This window comes from Plectropomus leopardus, chromosome 14, assembly GCF_008729295.1.
Source record: "Plectropomus leopardus isolate mb chromosome 14, YSFRI_Pleo_2.0, whole genome shotgun sequence".
In the NCBI taxonomy this organism is placed as follows: Eukaryota; Metazoa; Chordata; class Actinopteri; order Perciformes; family Serranidae; genus Plectropomus; species Plectropomus leopardus.
This window is the reverse complement of record NC_056476.1, coordinates 22,518,914-22,538,514: the sequence shown is the minus strand read 5'-3', so window position 1 is coordinate 22,538,514 and position 19,601 is coordinate 22,518,914. Positions and strand designations below refer to the sequence as shown.

General features: G+C 37.9%; 3 protein-coding genes across 5 annotated transcripts; 2 read left to right on the top strand and 1 right to left on the bottom strand.

The window, feature by feature from the left end:
* Positions 1 to 677: 677 nt before the first annotated feature.
* LOC121953504 (probable histone deacetylase 1-B) lies at positions 678 to 7,906 on the top strand. 2 transcript variants are annotated; one of them, XM_042500663.1, is made up of 14 exons: positions 678 to 810; positions 1,527 to 1,639; positions 1,731 to 1,848; positions 2,740 to 2,814; positions 2,933 to 3,071; positions 3,265 to 3,406; positions 3,629 to 3,721; positions 3,820 to 3,928; positions 4,036 to 4,176; positions 4,832 to 4,940; positions 5,105 to 5,235; positions 6,151 to 6,303; positions 7,240 to 7,291; positions 7,381 to 7,906. In XM_042500663.1, the coding sequence occupies exons 1-14, from the start codon at positions 759 to 761 to the stop codon at positions 7,406 to 7,408; spliced, it is 1,455 nt and encodes a 484-aa protein (XP_042356597.1). In that variant the 5' UTR covers positions 678 to 758; the 3' UTR covers positions 7,409 to 7,906. The 2 variants fall into 2 exon arrangements, with proteins under 2 accessions (XP_042356597.1, XP_042356596.1); XM_042500662.1 differs by having other exon boundaries at positions 6,151 to 6,321.
* A 437-nt stretch (positions 7,907 to 8,343) lies between these two features.
* Positions 8,344 to 14,137, bottom strand: tmem54a (transmembrane protein 54a). Its single transcript, XM_042500664.1, has 6 exons — positions 13,987 to 14,137; positions 12,113 to 12,309; positions 11,804 to 11,863; positions 10,634 to 10,828; positions 10,403 to 10,540; positions 8,344 to 8,763 (listed from the first exon to the last, which is right to left on the bottom strand). Exons 1-6 carry the CDS (start codon positions 13,997 to 13,999, stop codon positions 8,632 to 8,634), a joined length of 735 nt encoding a protein of 244 aa, XP_042356598.1. The 5' UTR covers positions 14,000 to 14,137; the 3' UTR covers positions 8,344 to 8,631.
* Positions 14,138 to 15,907: 1,770 nt separating this feature from the next.
* On the top strand, positions 15,908 to 18,907 carry zpcx (zona pellucida protein C). Of its 2 annotated transcripts, none has more exons than XM_042500396.1 (9): positions 15,908 to 16,403; positions 16,485 to 16,597; positions 16,685 to 16,764; positions 16,842 to 17,013; positions 17,093 to 17,198; positions 17,564 to 17,649; positions 17,715 to 17,800; positions 17,873 to 18,743; positions 18,824 to 18,907. In XM_042500396.1, the coding sequence occupies exons 1-9, from the start codon at positions 15,954 to 15,956 to the stop codon at positions 18,843 to 18,845; spliced, it is 1,986 nt and encodes a 661-aa protein (XP_042356330.1). In that variant the 5' UTR covers positions 15,908 to 15,953; the 3' UTR covers positions 18,846 to 18,907. The 2 variants fall into 2 exon arrangements, with proteins under 2 accessions (XP_042356330.1, XP_042356329.1); XM_042500395.1 differs by having other exon boundaries at positions 15,908 to 16,406.
* Positions 18,908 to 19,601: the final 694 nt, after the last annotated feature.

Below are 19,601 nucleotides of genomic sequence, written 5' to 3'. Positions count from 1 at the left end.
GTGACTAAAAAATATCTAAAATTACTCAGTAAAAAAAGGGTTTGATCCACATGCTCTGGAGGAGCAGAGACAGGAACAGTTATGTAGCTCCTATGGTTTACCATTGTTTGGGTACATCAAAGTTGTAGTGCTAAAATAAGCATTTATATAAAATCAAATATAGCATATATTTCAAAATTTGCAAAATAAATATTTCATAAAAAGAGGGGGGTTGGGGGAAAATGGAAGAGGGAATAACAAAAATATGAAAGCAAATAGGCCTGTATAAAAAAAGGGTTTTTTTTTATTTTTAGGAAATTTACTTGTATTTGGGTGATTTCTTCTCTTGCTCCTTACAGTCGTCCCATGTTTTTCAATAAATATAAAAATCTAATTTGCCCGGGTTTCAAAGGGTTACATAGGCTAAATAATTTGATTGTATTTCCCATCTTTGTTGAGCAATACGTTTGTGTGAAAGGAATTAAAAGCCCGTCACACACAGACGCCTGCCCCAAAAATATGTCTGTTGAGGTCAATTATTTGACGAAATAATAACCCGGGATTATAATTGAAGTTTGACAGTATTTTCATGGTGAAAACCAGAGTATTTCTACAGCACTGACTCAGAGTACTCAGAGCGGGCCGGACTGTGACTCTGGCGCCCCCTGTTGAAGGGAGCTCACATTACACCTCATTGATTGGACGTGATACAAACTCTCCGCCTCTTGTCGCTGTTGTCTCCTGCGGTGTGCGGTGAAAGCCAGCCAAAAAGCACTAAAATGGCGCTTACTTCCCAAGGAACAAAGAAAAAAGTTTGCTACTACTATGACGGTAAGTACCGGTATGCCTTTACTTTAGAAAGCGGACGCGCCGGAGACTGAAATCCGCCACTTGGCGCCAACAATGGTTGCAGTTTATTTCACCTCCTGCTAACCTGGCATGTTAGCTAACCTAGCTAGCTAGAGTCGCAGGCGGCTCTCATCATCTCAGTCTAACACAGTGTCGCTAACTCCACATGGAGTATTAATGTACAAATAGTTTGTTCTCGGTTTCTCTAAACGCACTGCTTTCCCTTGAGATACATGTTTTAGGCGTTTATCTATCCGATGTTATCAATTAAACTAGACTAGTTAACGTTACTAGCTAAAGAGCTAACAATGGGGATATGAGTACTTCATTGTCGCCGCAATTAACGTCAACACCAAGCTAACATTAAAATCGTGCCATCTTCAAACGCCGGGTACTTCGGCGTAAAATAATGCTTTAGTCGACATTAAACGATGTGCGGAACAAAGCACCACCCTGTAGGTGTAGCTGTGTACTTTGTATAGTTTTCTATCGGCGATTTAACTTCTTTATTTTGGAGTTAGGTCGCAGGATATTGACCGACGTGCATAATGGTTATCGTTAAATTCTGGCACGACCTATTTAGTGCAGTTCCGAACAGGAAGTTAACATGTGTTTACTTCATGTTTAAATTGTTGCAACTTTTGCGTGTAAAGGAAACAAATAATCCTACTTGATGTGTTAATTTCTTTACATTTCAGGTGATGTTGGGAATTATTACTATGGTCAGGGCCATCCCATGAAGCCCCACAGAATCCGCATGACTCACAACCTGTTGCTCAACTATGGACTTTACAGAAAGATGGAGATATATGTATGTGAAATTACTTTCTAAGCGTTTATCAGTAAAATTACCGGTCCTCGCTAGCTGTTCTTGCGGGACTAATTTGTTCTCTGTGTTTCAGCGTCCACACAAAGCCAGTGGAGAGGAGATGACCAAGTATCACAGTGATGATTACATCAAATTCCTGCGCTCGATCCGGCCAGACAATATGTCAGAGTACAGCAAACAGATGCAGAGATGTAAGTTTGATCAGAGATGTTGGTTGTGTTTGTCAAACTAACTGTGTATGTTTTGAAATGGGACAAGCAAAGTCGAGTGCATGCACATCCCAAAAGCTTTTATAGGTACTGGATTAAAAAAAATCAAAATAAGGCAAGATACTTGTAATGACCACAGACACAAAAAGACCATGAAGAGATGCAAAGGAAGTGCAACGAGAGAAAATAACTGTGAAACAACCCATAAAAGAACCCTCCAAAAATTAAAAAAAAAAACACACACACAATTACCTCAAAGAGACACAAAACAACTACAGATTAAGGGTGAGGGATAGAAATCAATGCAGCATAGCATCATGATATTTTGCATGCTAATATTGTATCAATACACAGACTCCAAGTATTGATATTTTATTATGTAGATTATTAAAGTTACAAATACAAGTTAAACTTTTGGTCTTCTATATTACTGTAGAACAATAACTAATAGCTTTTCAATCCACTAGTTACATTTTGCCGCAATAAAAATGACTGAAAGTGACATGAACCCGATTAAATGAAAACTTTATATTAGATAAAAACAGATGTGAAAAAGTTTTCTTCTGAATTTTCAGTTAAATTAAGGTAATAAATCGCAAACAGCAAGTAGATGCTGAGATGTAAGTTTGATCAGAGATGCTGGTCATGTTAATGGATGGCTCGCACATCTTTAACACAAAAATCAAAATAATGCAAGATTCAAACAGCGGGTCTGCACACTATTAAAATCTCTCAGTAATCTTTAATTGCATAACGTTTTGATCTAACAGAGATCTTCATCAGGCATTTTCATATCATCCCAAAGCCGATATAAAGATGTTTTGAAATGAGCAATAGCAGTAATGTGTTCATTTCTCCTCTGCTGCTTTGCAGTTAATGTGGGAGAGGATTGTCCTGTGTTTGATGGGTTATTTGAATTCTGCCAGCTCTCAGGAGGGGGCTCCGTTGGTAAGTTGTTTCTTTCTAAGTACTACTCAGACAGACATGCTGTGTTAGACAGTAATCACGCCATCATTACTCCAGTAATCTGTTAAAATCAGGCTGTTAATTCCTCTCTGTGCTCCAGCCGGTGCGGTCAAGTTGAACAAACAGCAGACGGACATCGCTATCAACTGGGCTGGAGGCCTGCATCACGCCAAGAAGTCTGAGGCCTCTGGATTTTGCTATGTCAACGACATCGTACTGGCTATTCTGGAGTTACTGAAGTGAGTGCGAAAGCTTTGTCGTGGTCTCTCAAATACAGGTTTGTTTAGCATGAGTGGATGATACTATGTGTGGGTGATCAGATATTTTTTCTTTTTTTTTCAAAATCAGGCACGTTTTCAGAAACAAAGTCAAATATTTCATTTTAGTATACTTTCAAAGATTTTTCTCATAACCAAGTACGTTTTTTTGCAGATACCACCAGAGAGTTCTGTACATAGATATTGACATTCACCATGGGGACGGTGTAGAGGAGGCCTTCTACACCACAGACCGCGTCATGACAGTGTCCTTCCACAAGTATGGGGAGTACTTCCCTGGCACAGGCGACCTGAGAGTAAGCCTTGAGATAATTTGACAAATTAAAGTCATACCGTCATGCATAGATTGTAATTGCATGTATTGTGTCCGCCTCTCGCCAGCCGCGTCTTGCTAATTCTGGTGCAACCATATTTTCATTTCTTGTAAATGGTCAGTGTCATAGCCTGCTTTCCTTTTGATAAATTAAACAAACTAGACAGTGTCAACAGTTAATGGACATTTTCCTTGTTCTCTGCAGGACATTGGTGCTGGGAAGGGTAAATATTACGCCGTGAATTACCCGCTGAGGGATGGGATTGACGATGAGTCATATGAAGCCATATTCAAACCCGTGAGTAAACAAACCGTGTCGACTGTTAGGTTGTGATAGATGATGTCTGCTTTTATGGACAGGAGCGTTTGAAAAAGCGGATGTTGATGTTTGTGTAGATCATGGCCAAGGTGATGGAGATGTACCAACCCAGCGCAGTGGTTCTGCAGTGTGGAGCTGATTCCCTGTCAGGAGACAGGCTCGGTTGCTTTAACCTCACCATTAAAGGTAGATGAATAATACGACTCTCTTTTGATGTCACACCAAGCAAAGCGGTCTGCAGCCGTCTTGAGTAAAGTTATACTGCGAAACCTTTTAATTTTCCCATGTTTCAGGGCATGCCAAGTGTGTGGAGTACATGAAGAGTTTCAACCTCCCCCTGCTAATGCTGGGCGGAGGAGGCTACACCATCCGTAACGTGGCACGCTGCTGGACATATGAGACCGCTGTAGCCCTTGATACCTCCATCCCCAACGGTGAGTCTTTTTTGCCTGTGTTGCTCAGAATACAATTAGATTGATTTTTACTTGAAAGACAATTTCTCTTCGGTGGCAATTAAGCACTGTTTCTGTAAACAAAAACATTACACGGTGTATCAGAGATGATTAAATATTGATGTCTTTATTAATAAATTAGTTGCCAGATCCTCTGATCGTTAATCAAGCAAACAACAAAACATTTAAAAATAGTTTCCCAACAGGAGAAAAGAGAAGAGCATTTTTAGTCAAAGGATTTCCACAGATCCTTAAAAAGTCTTAAAAGGCAATGAGTTCATTGATGTAAAAAAAAAAAGGTCTTTATTGGTATTAAAAATGTCTAAAATCTATATTTTAAAAGTCTTACAAATGCAAAGGCATGGGATGTGGGATTATGTATATATATTTTACATCAAATAATTTGTAAATTTTAAACAATAAATTTACCAAATGCTTCTCGCGTTAACGTCACCATTACATCATGTCTTATGTCATAATGAATATGTGGGAAAATTATTTCAGTGTTTGCAAAATTGCTCTTAAACTTTAGCATTAAAAAATATTGTCAGAAAGTCTTTAATCCCACTTGCCTTTAACGGGTGGAAACCTTTAGTCGTTTGAACTAATAATAAAAAATGTAAACTCAACTCGACAGAGCTCCCATACAACGACTACTTTGAGTACTTTGGACCAGACTTCAAGCTTCACATCAGCCCCTCCAACATGACCAATCAGAACACCAATGACTACCTGGAGAAGATCAAGTGAGTGCATTCAGCTGCCGTTCAGTTATTTATTTATTTTTTGTTTTTCTGAATGTTTTTTTTTCTGAAATGAAAAGCTACGAATGTGGCCACATCACAGACAAAAAGTTTGTGTCTCGGGTTGTTCAGCGCTCAGTATGTTGAAGTTGCGTTCTGTCCTTCAGGCAGCGCTTGTTTGAGAACCTGCGTATGCTGCCCCACGCCCCGGGAGTTCAGATGCAGGCCATCCCTGAGGATGCGGTGCAGGAGGACAGTGGAGATGAGGAGGAGGACGACCCCAACAAACGCATCTCCAGTAAGATCCTCTCACACTGTCACCGTTTTCTCTGATATTCACACCTGCAAACAGATGTACAGATGGTGTGGGGAAAAAAAGGGGGGGGGGGTTTGCCTTTTCCCCACATATAAATTGGTATTTTATAAAGAAGAATGTGCAGTAAAACTGTGCAACTCATGCAGACTTCAGACCTGCGTACGCACAGTTTTTCCTGGAATAGCTGTAATATTGATCGAGAGATAGGTAAGATCATTTTTGGGTTGTTTGCCTTTTTCGCTGATTGTGTTATTTTTGCATGCTGCTCAGCTTTCTTTAAAATTTCAATCGGGTGCATTTATCAAGTTTGAATTATTTATGAGAGATGAATTTCATTGTTTTTAGTTACATTTGAGTTATCATCTCCCTGTAAATCATCGTTTTATTATACTGTTGCGACGCAAGAGTCCATTTCAACAAGAGTGCTGTGAAAGAATCGTCAGCTGTCCCTCTGATGTTTAACAATAATATTAATGATGATGATGATGAGACTTACAGAAACGTGTTGAATTAGTGGTACTGAGGCTACTGAGGCGTTCCTTTTATTTCTTGATGGCAGGTCTGATGAGTGGCAGAGCGGGCACACGTTTTGACATGCACACAGCTGTTTACTTGTGTTTCCACATCAGTTTACAGTGATCTGTGGGTGTGGAAATTTGGGTCCTGCATATTCACCCGCTTTGATGGGGATTGAGTTTCATAAAACAGAATCAGGCAGACGTGCAGATTTATAAATCTTGCAAAAAGGAGGCGCGCATTTCTGTCTTTGTGCGCGCACACAGTTTTTAGTAATGAATCTCTACAGTTTTATGCATCTGGCTCCAGATCTCTGGCATTCCTGCAGTTAACACTGGAGTTCCATGTTTTAGATTAACCCTTTGCTCTGTTAATGTTCAGTTCGGGCTCATGACAAGAGGATAGCGTGCGAGGAGGAGTTCTCTGACTCAGAGGATGAAGGTGAAGGAGGTCGCAGAAACGCCGCCAGCTTCAAGAAAGCCAAGCGAGCTAAAACTGAAGGAGAGAAAGAGGGAGAAGAAAAGGAGAAGAAAGGTGAGGAGGAAACAAAAGGTATCTATCCATTTTTTTTTTCATTTCCATCTCACTTTACACATCATTTTGTAATATAAAGAGCTCTGATTAGTGCTTAAAATGAGTTACCATTTGAAATTAATACCTCACGTACAAAATGAAAAATCCTTCATCAGTTACTCACCCTGTGCCAAGTTGAATTCTTGAAATAAATTTTATTTTTCTGGCATGCCTGAATTGAAAAACTACATCAAAATAACAAACTCACAACTCGTGCAGTGCAATCCAAGTCTCATTTATCCAGTTGTTTGCCCAGGTGTTCCTGAATATGACCATTTTCACCAAGATAAAGTAATTATGAGGAAAAGCTTTAAATATTCATTTTAGAATTGATTTTAAGATATTTCTGATCACTAGCTACATGCAGATATGTTGAACCCATATGAGTGACTTCTTTTAAATCACCCATTTTCATAGACTTGTCTTTTTATTTATTTTACTTATTTTATTTTTGTTTTAGTTATTTATTTCCATTCATTTTGTGGTTGTATTGTTTTTTTGGGGTCTTTTTATTTGTATTATTTTATATTGACATTTTTGCACCCTGCATCTTGCGTTATTTGTCCTCTTATTTAATTTTATCTTAACATTTTAGCAAAAATATGTTTGTTTAAGAACTGAGTCTACGACTGTGTCCGTGAGATTTGGATTTACTGCACACGTTGTGCGGGAGTTGGTTAACTGTTGTTCTGATGTAGCTTTTGGATTCTTTGTCCCTGTGGAGACGTGAGAAAAAACTTTTTTTTCATTAAATCATGGTAAGGGAGGGGGCGCAGTAATTGATATACTAATGGTCATTCTTTGGGTGATACTTTTCTTTAAGTCGGATCATCCCCGCACAATACCGAGCCTGTTTTACTTTGATAGCTGTGACTGTGGTTTTGTTTACGGTTACAGAAGTCAAAGAAGAAGACAAGGCGCCAGAGGAGGAGAAAATGGACACATCAAAGTGAGAAAACTCTGCACACACTTACTCACCATGTTGTCCAGTAAGTGGCTAAGTAGGAGTGTTAATCATTCTTTCTCTGGGCCCTTTAGGCCAAAAGAGGAGTCCAAAACACCGTGAGGTCCTCAACAGTCCAGGATGCCAATGCAACTGATGAGAACACATCTTAAAGCAAGATTCTTCTTTTTTTTTCTTTTTTTTTTTTTTTGATAAATCGTCTCCAGTCTGCCACTGTGGAAGTCAGTGAACTATACCTTTATAATGAGACCCCTGTCCTTCAACATGGGACAGGGACATTTTCTAGGCCACCTTTTCAACCTTACCTGTTTATGGACTGAGGTCAAACTGAGCGTTTTTGAGTATTGTTTTTTTTTTTTTGTATGCTTTCTTTTTTTAAAAAATTCTTAATCTTCTTATTCTATGACACTTGCTTTTCCCTCGTGATGCAACTTTGTAAAAATGGCGTAGTACATGTATGCTTTTATATATCTGATGGATTTAATTTATTTAAATCATAGATATTTTTGGCTACCGTGTTTTGTCTTTCAGTCCCACTTTTGTCATGTGTCTTTGAATATGTAGTTGAAGCATGTTTATACAATAGATCTTTTTCTGTAATACATTTGTGTCACTGGTCTTGCCTGGTCACCAAGAGTGGTTAAGAGGGTTGTAGATACCCGAATACATTTTTACATGGCACAGTGTAAAATAAAAATTACAATCCGATAGTTTAGGTTGTAATTTAGGACATGTCCTTTGAGTCATGTCAGGTTATTACTGGCTTAGATTCCAATGAGATTTTGATTTCAATATCCAGAGTATAATTCTCTGTAAAATGGGAAGACAGACAAATGCCGCGATTCATTTGTTGTATATATTTGTATTCTGAAAAACATGCGTAAAAGTGTCATTTCTATCTGACGGATTGGTGTGCGCTGACACACTTTTAACATCAATAAAAGCCGCCCTAAAAAGGTAACATAGCTTCCTTTTGTAAAGTTTTTCAAAATGAGATAATTAAAGTCTGCTCTAATGAAATGATTGACAAAACCACATTTTAAAAAATCATTTTAATGTCACAATACAAGTGACAGCACTCTGTATTTTCAAGACAATATTTGGTACACACGCAGTCAAATCATTTAAAACCAAACCAATGTAAGTATTTAGTCAGAGAAAAAAAATGTAAAAAATTAAAAAAGTTATTTTCAATGAATTAAGTCCCACAAATGTCTTCGGACATTTATTGTGTAACAGACACGCTCAGTGCAACAACTTAAGTTGTTTTGTTTTATCCAGTTAAGCCGAGCAGATTGCAACCTATCTGGTTAGGTTTAGCTGGTTCAGAGCCAGTCGCTCTGCTCCACCACCGTGTCCAGCAGCTCCTCCTGCTCTGCAGGCTCAGATCCTGCATCGCTCTCTGGATCTTGTGCCGGGGGCGATGGTGGAATTTCAGAGACTCTCTGGATACGAACCTGAAACACCACATGATTTGCAGTTTCATTACAGACACTAAAAAAAACTTGTCTGGTCAAAGAAATCCTTCTTGCTCTTTTCTTTTTTTAAAACTTATTTTGCCAAAATGAAAATTACTTAAAATACAGCCTGACCTTTTGTATTAGTGTTGGGTTGCGACTAAAACTTATATCGAGCAGTGATTACCAACCCTTCTACAGGTCGTTTCACAGGGCTGACTTGATTTTAAGGGGTGTAAGACAACTTAAAAAAGATAAAGTACACCTATATCTTAGGATTTCATTGATTTCTGTGAAGAAAAAACTAAATTAAATTGTTATTTTTAAAGACTGCATAATTATTTAAGCTATACACTTAAAAAAATCTCTGGATAAGGGCACAGGGAGGACTCTGAACAAAAGGTAAATTTGCAGAGCTGTCACTCTGCTAAACAATGTTGACCGACACCAGAAAAAAACAGTTAAAACAACCACAGAGCTAATATGTGTAAAAGATGGCAATAGCACTTAATTTGTCAAAAAAGAAACCTTATAAGGATGAAAAAACAAAACACTGACAGAGAATTGTATAAAAAGTAAAAAAAATTAGCAAAACTCATCTGCAATGCAAAACTAACAAGAAATAATCTGCTCAAAATTCATCCAAATTGCTCCTTTTACACAAACATCCTGCAGTTACTGCATACACTATTTAGGTTAACTGTACAGTTAATTATTTGTTCTGTTGTGTTGTAAAGCTTTGAATATAATGTGAAATATCCATAAAATGTCACTTAGGCGTCAGTTTACCCAATGAAAGGAAAGTGGTTAATTGAGGGGAAGTATATAGAGTATATATCCTGTTTTATATGCATTTGTGAGGACCAGATGTTGATAAATCCAGTGGTGGTTGATAGACTTAGCCACTGTTTATAATGTGCTCTCTTTCAGTTTACTTCAAGCCATCTTCAACCACAGATCACACCATGTGATCCTGCATGAGAGGAGGGACACAGTGCTGCTCTGTTCAGGTTTGCATTGCCAGCAGGTCTACACCACTGGATTCTGTTTGTCTGCAGTAAATTCAATGTCACATTGAGATGTGGATATAATGACGCCAGGTCAGTTCACTGTTGACACTTTGACATGCTTAAGGCATTTTTTTGATTGCTGCTGTGTCTTTTGTGACAATACCTTATAGTTGAATAATAATAATAATAATTTTATAGAAATGAATGTGTAACCTCAAACAGCAGCTAAAGTACAGTATGTCAATCTAAATAATGACACAGTGAGGCAGAAAAGTGCTGATTTCTCTTGTAAATATATACATTTCTCCTTTAGTGACTCAAGGTTACAGAGTTTGTCATTTTGCTTTATGGATTTTTTCATTTCTGTTGTGAAGGTTTTAGAAATTCAGTCCCTGGAAAACGGTATACATAAGGTCCTTTTACATTTCTACAATTCTACAATCTACAATTTCATTTAGCAGACGCTTATGCCTAAAAACCTTTTTTATCTTCAAAAAGAGTCACTTGTTTGACTGAAATTACTGACTAAATGTGACAGTGAGATAAAATAACATTGTAATCTGTACATTATTGCAGATGTCGGTCTGTACACACTGTACACAGAGTGAGTGATCTGACAGCAGGCTCACCCTCTTGGCCCGGGTCGGCCTCCTCCTGCACGGACACAGATAAAGAAACGAAGTACAGGCAGCAAAGCAGCGGAACGAGAACACTGTTTCCACTATGGACATGAAGATGAGAAGTATCCACAAAATGATCATGGTTGCCTGGTTGACAAAAAAAAAAAGGATGACAGCACATGCGTCGGATCAATTAGTCATGTCAATATGAAAACGGCTAAATATTTACATTCAACTTACATAGATACGTGTGGGGTCAAAGGGGCATTCGTATGTGATGCTGGAGGAGCCAACATCTTCCGAAAAACTCTTGCAGTGTCTTAGCAGACCATGCCCTTTGTTAATAATGGCTTTCACCATAGACACCGACAAGCCCACGGTGGAGGCGACCGCCAGGAGAGCGGTAACGAGGCTGAAGACCAACAAGACCCACTGCTGCAAAGACAACGCAACATGAGAATGTAAGTAAATGAAAACATGACCCTGGATCTAATACGTGGGGGACATTTTTCCTTATAGCGTGCTTTTTCAATGACAAGCAGATGTAAGAGGGAAGTGCTGAAGGAACATGGAATAGAAATCAGAGGTGGAACCACGTCTTATTTTGCAGCTAAGTCTCAGGTCTTTACACTAAAGTCCCATGTCCTAAAAGTTTTGAGTCCTAAAACAAGTCACAATGTGTTCTTCACTAAATGTAATGCCATTCTAACACCAATTCACTAATATGCCAAATTTACAAAAATTCGGAGTGCTTTTTAAAATTTTTTATTTTTTAGAACAAGTATGGTCAAAGCCCTCTTAGCTGTTAAGTTAGCATTAGCTAAGCATTAGCTTGATTACTGTGTTGATATTTGCCTCGTCATACTGTTACCTATTTTTGGTATCATTTTTTTTTCAAACTGGTGCTCAGTGACGTTACATTATTCTTCATGGTTCTGTTTGAGTCTTAATGTTATTTGATTCAAGATATTAACTAATTGGTTGCACATTTTAAATAACATACTTTGTAATCTTTGGGCTTGAGGGAAGATATAAAGTTTTTTTTCATGTCAAAAGACTCAAGTCCAATTTAAGTCACAAATTGCTAATGTTAAAGTCCAAGTCGAGTTGCAAGTCTTTTTTGATTTTGTCAAGTCAAGTCTAAAGTCATCAAATTTGGGACTGGGGTCTGACTCGTGTGCAAGTCATGTGACTCGAGTCCACACCTCTGATAGAAACCACAGGGAGTCCACTTTCCCAAGATCTGATATTAAATGAATTCAATATTTGCATGAAGGTGTATGTTACTCTTTTTAAATAGGTATCATCTTCCATATGTTCACACACGTGCACTCACTCAGAAACAGAGGGCAAGTTCTAACAGGAGCCAACAAATGACAGTGTTGAATGAAGGAGGGAGAGTATATTTACCAGGATCCTGTTTCTCTTGTTTTTGGACAGGACAATGGCAGTTATTCCACCAATAATTCCCTAGGGAGTACAAGAAGCAAAAAAACATGGATCATTCATTACAGGTACAGATAACACAATACTACTCCTCAAAATGTAGCTTTTTAAGGATTTCTATACATTGCATCATGATCAAACATGAAGTTTCCTGCAGCAAAGCAGTAAATACTTTCAATTTGGTGAGGCAAAACTTATTCTAAACAACAATCCCCTAGTAAAAATTGATTATTTTAAGGTGTTTTACATGTAGTGAGTTTTTGCACCACTTACCACCAAGCCTGCCACAATAGCAATGACATTAGAGATGGCGTACACCATGGTGCGGGCCAAAGTGTGCACGTTGATGTGCCTGAGCACGGCGCCGTGCACCAACGCTCCAAGTAGAAAGTTTACATGACCCACCAGCACCAGCCCCAGCCCCATCTTCATCAGGGCTTTGTTGTCCTTGAGGTTGGCACAACATACTCCTAAAGGGAGCGCAAACATGTTATTTTTGAAATCACAGTCTATATTTTAACTTCTTGTGAGCACTGCTAAAATCTAAAAGATAAACAAATTCATTGCATGTGACTGTAATCCCATATTAGAGTATGCAAATACCAGCTGTTTGCACATCAGTGTTGTCAACCGAAACTAAGTTTGAAACACAGTTTGACATTACAGCAAGAACATTACGTTTACTAGTGATCTAAAATAGAAAGAGCTGTAACTGCAGTACATTGAGAGCTTGTGTGAATTTTCTGCAGCGTTGTGGTTTCAGCAAAGCAAAAAAGCGGGCCAGTGGTTACCGTGCCATGACAATGCTTTAGATTAAGACCACAATTATCTCCGACCCCTGCAGAGATGGTTGAAGATCTCACCTTCTGCATGCTGCAAAATGCTGCAGCAATGTTTTCAAGTCAGAGACGGGGTCTGAGGGGGATTGTGTTGCACTATTTTGTTCCCTCCTCTGACAAAAGGTGACGCACCCACCCATATAAAGGCCAACGTAAGCCCCTCCCGAACCAAACAGGACAAAACTTTGGGTGGGGTGTTCAAACATCCTCCACCACATTTACCTGGCTGGAGGGGTCAGGTAGAAACACATATGTGCTGCTTGTTTGTCTCATTCAAACCTTTAGGTGGGTGCTGTGCAAAAAAAAACCTCACTGTGTTTTTGGTCATAATATTGTTAGTCTAATGTTTGCTGCCCCTCATGTACACATAATCACATACTATAACACATGCTGCTGTAACACATAACACTATGATGTAATAAGACATATTCATGTAGTACTATCAAACTTATTATATATTACAATACAACGTCAGTTTGTATTCTCTGATGGTTTCACAGGGACCGCATGTTTTATTCTGCTTAGTGATGTCTGATACTTTTACTCACTTTAGGTTAAATAATTATGATGTGTGGGACCCTTACTTTAATATAATCTACATCTGACCTATGAACAACCCATAATTATGAATCCTGGGCAAGTATTTATAATAATAAAAATAAAAAGACCTTAAATGTGTATAGCACCTATAAAAAACTGAGTTCACAAAGTGCTTTGACAAAAAAGGCAAAGCAGAAGCAAGATTTTTTTTTACAGGTAGCATAACTATAAGAGTCAAACAAAGATACCATACTAAGGCCATACAAAATTTAAAGCAGAATTAAACAAAAAAGAAACAATTACTAAACAAAAATAACAATAACAACCCATACCAATAAGAGTAAATAAAATCCAAAGAATAATAGCAGAAACAATAGTACTAATAACAGAATTAAACACAATTGAGCCGGAATAAAAGAATAAAGAAATTAAAAGATAAATAAAAAAAGACAAACTAAAATAGACGACGTCACATAAAAGCAAGTCTATAAAAAAGCTTCTCAAAAACTTGAATTTAGCTGAAACTCCAAACAAACTTACATGCTACTCCGCAATAAGGCTTAAACAATTTAAATAGTTTAATAGGTTGAATAAAAAAACAGAAAATAAGACATCAAATTGACTTCAGTCAACCAAGCAGCAGAGAAAAAAAAATTCTGTCTCTCCTTTGAGCTCTAACAAATGCGCAGACCACGCCTAAAAACTTTGGCACGCGACATACCCTTATACTCTGTCACTGTGGTGAAACGCGTACAAAAGTCAACTTACCTAAGTTCACCATGGTGGAATTTAATGTCGCCTTAGATCATATTAAGGTACCGGTTTTATTTAAGTCATTTCTGTCAGTTATTTTTTTTGACTCTCTGCTTCAGCAGGTCGTTGTCTTCCTCCGCTGCCGCTCACCTGCAGACACACAGACGTCAGCTTCCGCCTACCTGCGCGGAGGCTCCGCCCAGATGCACGTTCACTGTGCCGGAGTAGAAGTAAAGGTATTTGTCTGTTGACATGAGCTAATAGATTGAGTATCAAAACTTATAGCATATGCTTATAGCATATTTCAAAATTCTAAAATAAGTACATTGTCAGAAAACGTTTCACACCCCTACATTTATTTGAAAGTTTAATCAAGGCTATAAGTTACCTTGCTGATTTAGATTGGTAATACAAAATATAAATCAACTAATAAATTATAATATGTTATCAATGTTGCGGAGTAACTGGTTGCAATTGCAGAATAAATGTAATTGTAATCCATTACAATTGTATATCTAATTGAATTGCAGTTACAATGGTGTTACATTCAAACACTGCTTTGGTAAAAAGAACTACCTATTAGGACTATTCAGCTAAGCCCAAAAGCCCAATTTAAAACATCTATTAGAAAAGTAATAAAATTTAATCAAATGTAATGAGTTACTTTAGCAGATCAGGTGATTAAAATAGTTACATTAGAATACTTATTTTACTTTTTTTTTACTAGGGTAATCTGTAACCTATTACATTTCAAAAAATAAACTTCCTAACACTGATTATAGGCTACCAAGCAGTATATAAAGCAATTAAAATGATCCCTACTTTTACCTTTTTATGTTTGTAATTATAAAGAATGTATGCATGATATTGGCATGTCATCTTTAAGCGGCAGATATTGGCTTTAAAGTGAAATTTTGGAATCGGCCAGCATGCTGATTTCTGGTGATATCACAAACCATTTTTTTTAATTGACAAAGTGAACAGGTACAATACAGCAACCCTAGGTTGAAGTATTTTTCTTATATTGCACAATGAATGAATATTACACACACTGACAAGCATTGTATTTTATGCCTCCATCTGCTGGTGGGCCATCTCAACAAGACTATGCACAATACAGTGTTAATTCAACTACAGACTTGATGATCACTAAAATTAGTTGTGAATAAAAGTGCATCAATGTTGGCTATATGCCAAATGGGTTGTTTTTATATCAGCGTATCGGATATGGGCAAAAAATCCAATATTGTGCATCCCTAATGTAAAGGGATGAGAAACACTATATTGAGTGTTTCTTTGTTCTGTGATGTGTGTGTGTGTATTTGTTTATTCAGATTGATCAGATTTTGGTTTTGTCTTAATTCGTGTTTGATTAGATCAAGGTGTGTATGGTTAATATTGGGAAATCAGGAATATTTATGTTGAAAAATTTAGCTTTTTTATAACATTGAAAAAAAGGGGGATAAGATTTGATAAGATTCCACTTTCTCCTACTCCACACGAAATATTTACATTTGTTGCAGAATATGTCAGTTGGGCATTCTGGAGTTGTTTTTCTTGCCTATATTTTATTTTGCATGATTGAAACAAAGAGTTAACCAACTAATTAAGTAACTATGTGCACAGCGTAAGGACATAAAATTCAGATTTCCTGTCATCCATGAATTAGATTTTCTTCAAGTGAACAATGCTGCCGTACGTGAAGATGAGGAATACTCAGCCGTTAATATCAAGTATATTTGCTATCAGGAATAGCATGAACAAAATAAGTTTGTTCTTTGGTTTAATTTATAGTTGCTAAATGCCCTCTGTCTCACAACAAAACACACAAAAAGCATAACTGGCTGCTGTCTCCTCTGAATGCAGCATAATTGCCTCATTAGCTTGATTGCCAGCACCTGACCCTCCTGCCACCTTATTACCGGCACGCCTGTGGCGTGAGCAGGATAATCAGAGTGGCTGACCCACTTTGAGCTTTTGCAATGGGGACAATAGAAATATTCCTTTGCGTTTTTCTTGGGCGTATTATTGCTGCTCAATCAGTAATAAAAAAGCAGGAAGGCACATTTTTCCAAGATGTTCCGGGATTTTTTGACAATGTCATCACGCCTTTTGGGCCTTTTGACAACATGAGGCCTTTCACATTTGAGAGAAATTTTGACTTCACTCCATATGACCCCATCTTCAGCTCCTGGCAAACTCCGAGCCCTGACTTCCACATGCTCGCTGACTTTTCTCCCATGGTGATCGTTCCCAGAGTGGAGGTGTTTTGTGATCAGTCTAAGCTTACTGTGCTGGTTGATAAGAGATCCAATGATGTGGTGCTGACTGGAGATGAGCTTCAGTTGGGTGATGGCTGCTATAGCAACAGAGAGTTACCAAACCGCTTTGTCTTTACTTACGGTCTGGATGAGTGTGGAACTACTTCACAGGTGGTGAGTTTAACCAAATTTATTTTTACTAGTTACCTAATTTCCAAAGGTTTTGTAGGATGTTCTGATACTCTCTTGCAGATGCAGAAAGGCTTGGTGAGGTTTACCAACACTCTCCACTTGAATCTCAAAAAAATGCCCTCCACCTGGTGGCCAACTCCGTCCACAGTGCACATCTCCTGCACCCCAAAGAGGTGCATCCATGAGTTACTGAAACATTTTATAAAATGTCACAGATAACCATACTAAAGGGGATGCATGTTTTTTTTTTTTTTTTTTAGGTCATATGATAACCTAAACTACTTTGTCTCTATGACATTTCCTGAGAATGGCAACACCTTCACCATCAAAGCCATGAACCGTGAGTAACGATCTGTCAAAAATACGCCATTTGCCTGGATTTTCATTTGTAGTGACAAATGTTTCTTGTTCCTGCAGCATCGTGGAACAGCGCTGCAGAGTCAAATGTTTATGAAAGAGGCCAGGTTGTCAACCTGCAGGTTTCTGCCAAAACCAGGCCAGAGCAGCAGCTTTTCATCCAGTCCTGTTTTGTCTCTGCTTCTCCTGAGCCTCAGACTAGACGCAGACACGCAGTCATAATGAATAAAGGGTAAACAGCCAGTCAGGAATTGATTGTAATGTTTGCTCATGATGCTCTAATCATCTGTGATACCGTTGCTCTCTGCCAGGTGCACGGCCCCGTTGGGTTCTCCTCATGCTGTCGTACAATTTGTGGCCTCCGACAGAGCAGATGTGGTTAATTTTGTTCTGAACACGTCTTATCTCATTTCTGAGGTAAGGTTTTGTTTTTCATTTTAAGTAATTACACATCATAAATATTGGAGTTACAAATCATAAGAGAGAAAAATATTACTGATATGATTACTAATACTATAATATTCCTATAATAAATGGTAAACAATAACAGTAGTAGTAAAAGAAATATTAGTATTGTAACACCAGAAGTATAATACCAATAAAATAAATTCTTTCAAAAATAAAATGGTAAAAACAAAAAATAAAATAATAATAATAATAAATAATAAAAAATAATATAAAATAAAAATATAATAACATTGTAAATATGAATTATATTTTTTTCCCTGTTATGTTTCTGCTGTACAGCTGTATGATCTTGTGAACCCTTGTCTCCTCTGCAGCTGTATATCCACTGTACCGTGCTCGTCTCAGACCAGGGTGTCACCTTTGGCTCTAAATCCTGCAACTATAACGTGATCCAATCAAGGTATTTGTATGCACTTAAAACTGATATTTTGTTACTTTTAATTACTAAATGAGATCTTTCTTCAGATGGCAGGATCTAAGTGGAAATGTTGAGGTGTGTGAGTGCTGCAGCTCGAGGTGTAAAGGCCTGTCAGCCAGGCAGATTCATGAAGGTGTGTTATCAAACTTACCATAACCATAAACAGATGTTCTGGTCTCTAACTCCATTAAATGTGTCATTTCAGATGCCAGGTCTACAGTCAGCATTGGCCCCTTGGTCATTGTGGACCACCATGTTGAGATGAGTCCTGAGCCTCCTGGGTCTGAACCACAAGAAACTTCCAGCGCTCTTGTTCCAGACGCCACAAAGTCTGATAGTGCAGCCACGGAGGACACAATTGTTTCTGGTACCTCTGTATCAAGACCCCCTCAGGGTGTAGTGGTGGTGAGTCAGGACCCCGGTGCCAGACTGACCCTCTGGCTACCTGGACAGGTGCGAGATGCTGAACGCAGGCGGAACATCGATTCAGAATCTGAAGAGAATTTGACAGTTCAGTCAAAGAAAAGCGACACTGTGTCAAACGATCCTCCTGAGCTGAAACCTTCAACCACAGATCAGGAGGCTCCTCCGCTTACAAACAAGGTCGAAGAGCAAAGTGTAAGTGAGCTAGAAAGCGGAGGTCGTATGTTGGATCTGAATCTTCTTACTCAGGTTGTTGGATGGATAATTCCTCCAATGGAAAATATGGCTTTTGTAAAGGAGTCACAAAGAAAACAGCGTTTTGGAAGATCTGGAGTTTTGGAGGCTCCTCAAGAGATTGTTGTCCCTCTGACAGCTGAGATGACTGTAAATGTCCTCAACCAGAATGATTTAAACCAAATGAAAGATGAGTTGGCAGATGCAGCTGAGATGCCCCAAGAAGAACCAAATGATGCCCAACCAATAATTCGCTCAAAGATCCAGTTTTCCAAAGGTGGGGATGGCTTGCAGACACTGAGTTATGAGGAAGAAGTAGAGGGAAAAGATGTGATCAGAAGATTCAGGATGGATAGAAGTAAAAGAAAACAGGAGCCCCGACAGAGAGGGCTACGCTCAGCTTTCCTGGATTTTTTGAGGTAACTAATAACATAATGTCAGTATGTTCATTGCATGTGAGCACGATTAATTTTATTTTTCCATCTCTTTTTTTTCCCAGGGGAATGGACAAGGCAGAATAATGCAGCTTTATATGAATATTCTATAATGGCACTTTTAACTGAATAAATGTATTGAGCAATAATCCTTTTTTTTTTTTCCTTGAATGTCAATCCCATATTTTTTACTTCGGCGACAAAGCAGGAGAAAAAAAGTCCACAGCCCTCTTTTTTTCCCCCATTCAATATTTTTTTTTTTTTTTTTTATGGTGTTTCCAGCAATAGTGTAAAACACCTTTTTAAAAAATACTATTTAAAATAGTGTATTTGCTAAAATTGTCCCCAATTCATCCCAGAGGGTGTAGATGTAAAATGATCCCACTCAATGCTTAGTTGGTTATTACAACCCTGGTATGAAGTATTATTAATATAGTAGTGGAAGTACTCAAAACTGTTAAGTACAATTTTGAGTAACCTGATTTTTTTCATTGTCTGTTACTTTATACTTCGAACTCCACTTCAACTTCAAGGTAAAATTTTCACTTTTGCTCCACTACATTTATTCAACCACTTAAGTCCCTTTTACTTTACAGTTTCTGATTATAACACAATGTAATTAACTCATTAATGATGGTGTATCATTATAAACTACCAAGCAATATATTAAGCAATTGAAAAGGGATCTACATTTACTAGTTGCACCATTAATGTTAAACACATTAATTTCTCAATTATAATCAATATTATTCTAAAATGAGCCAAAAGCTGCAATAAAGACTACTTCACTTTATGTACTTTAAGTATATTTTGATGCCAATACGTTTGTACTTCTACTTGTTA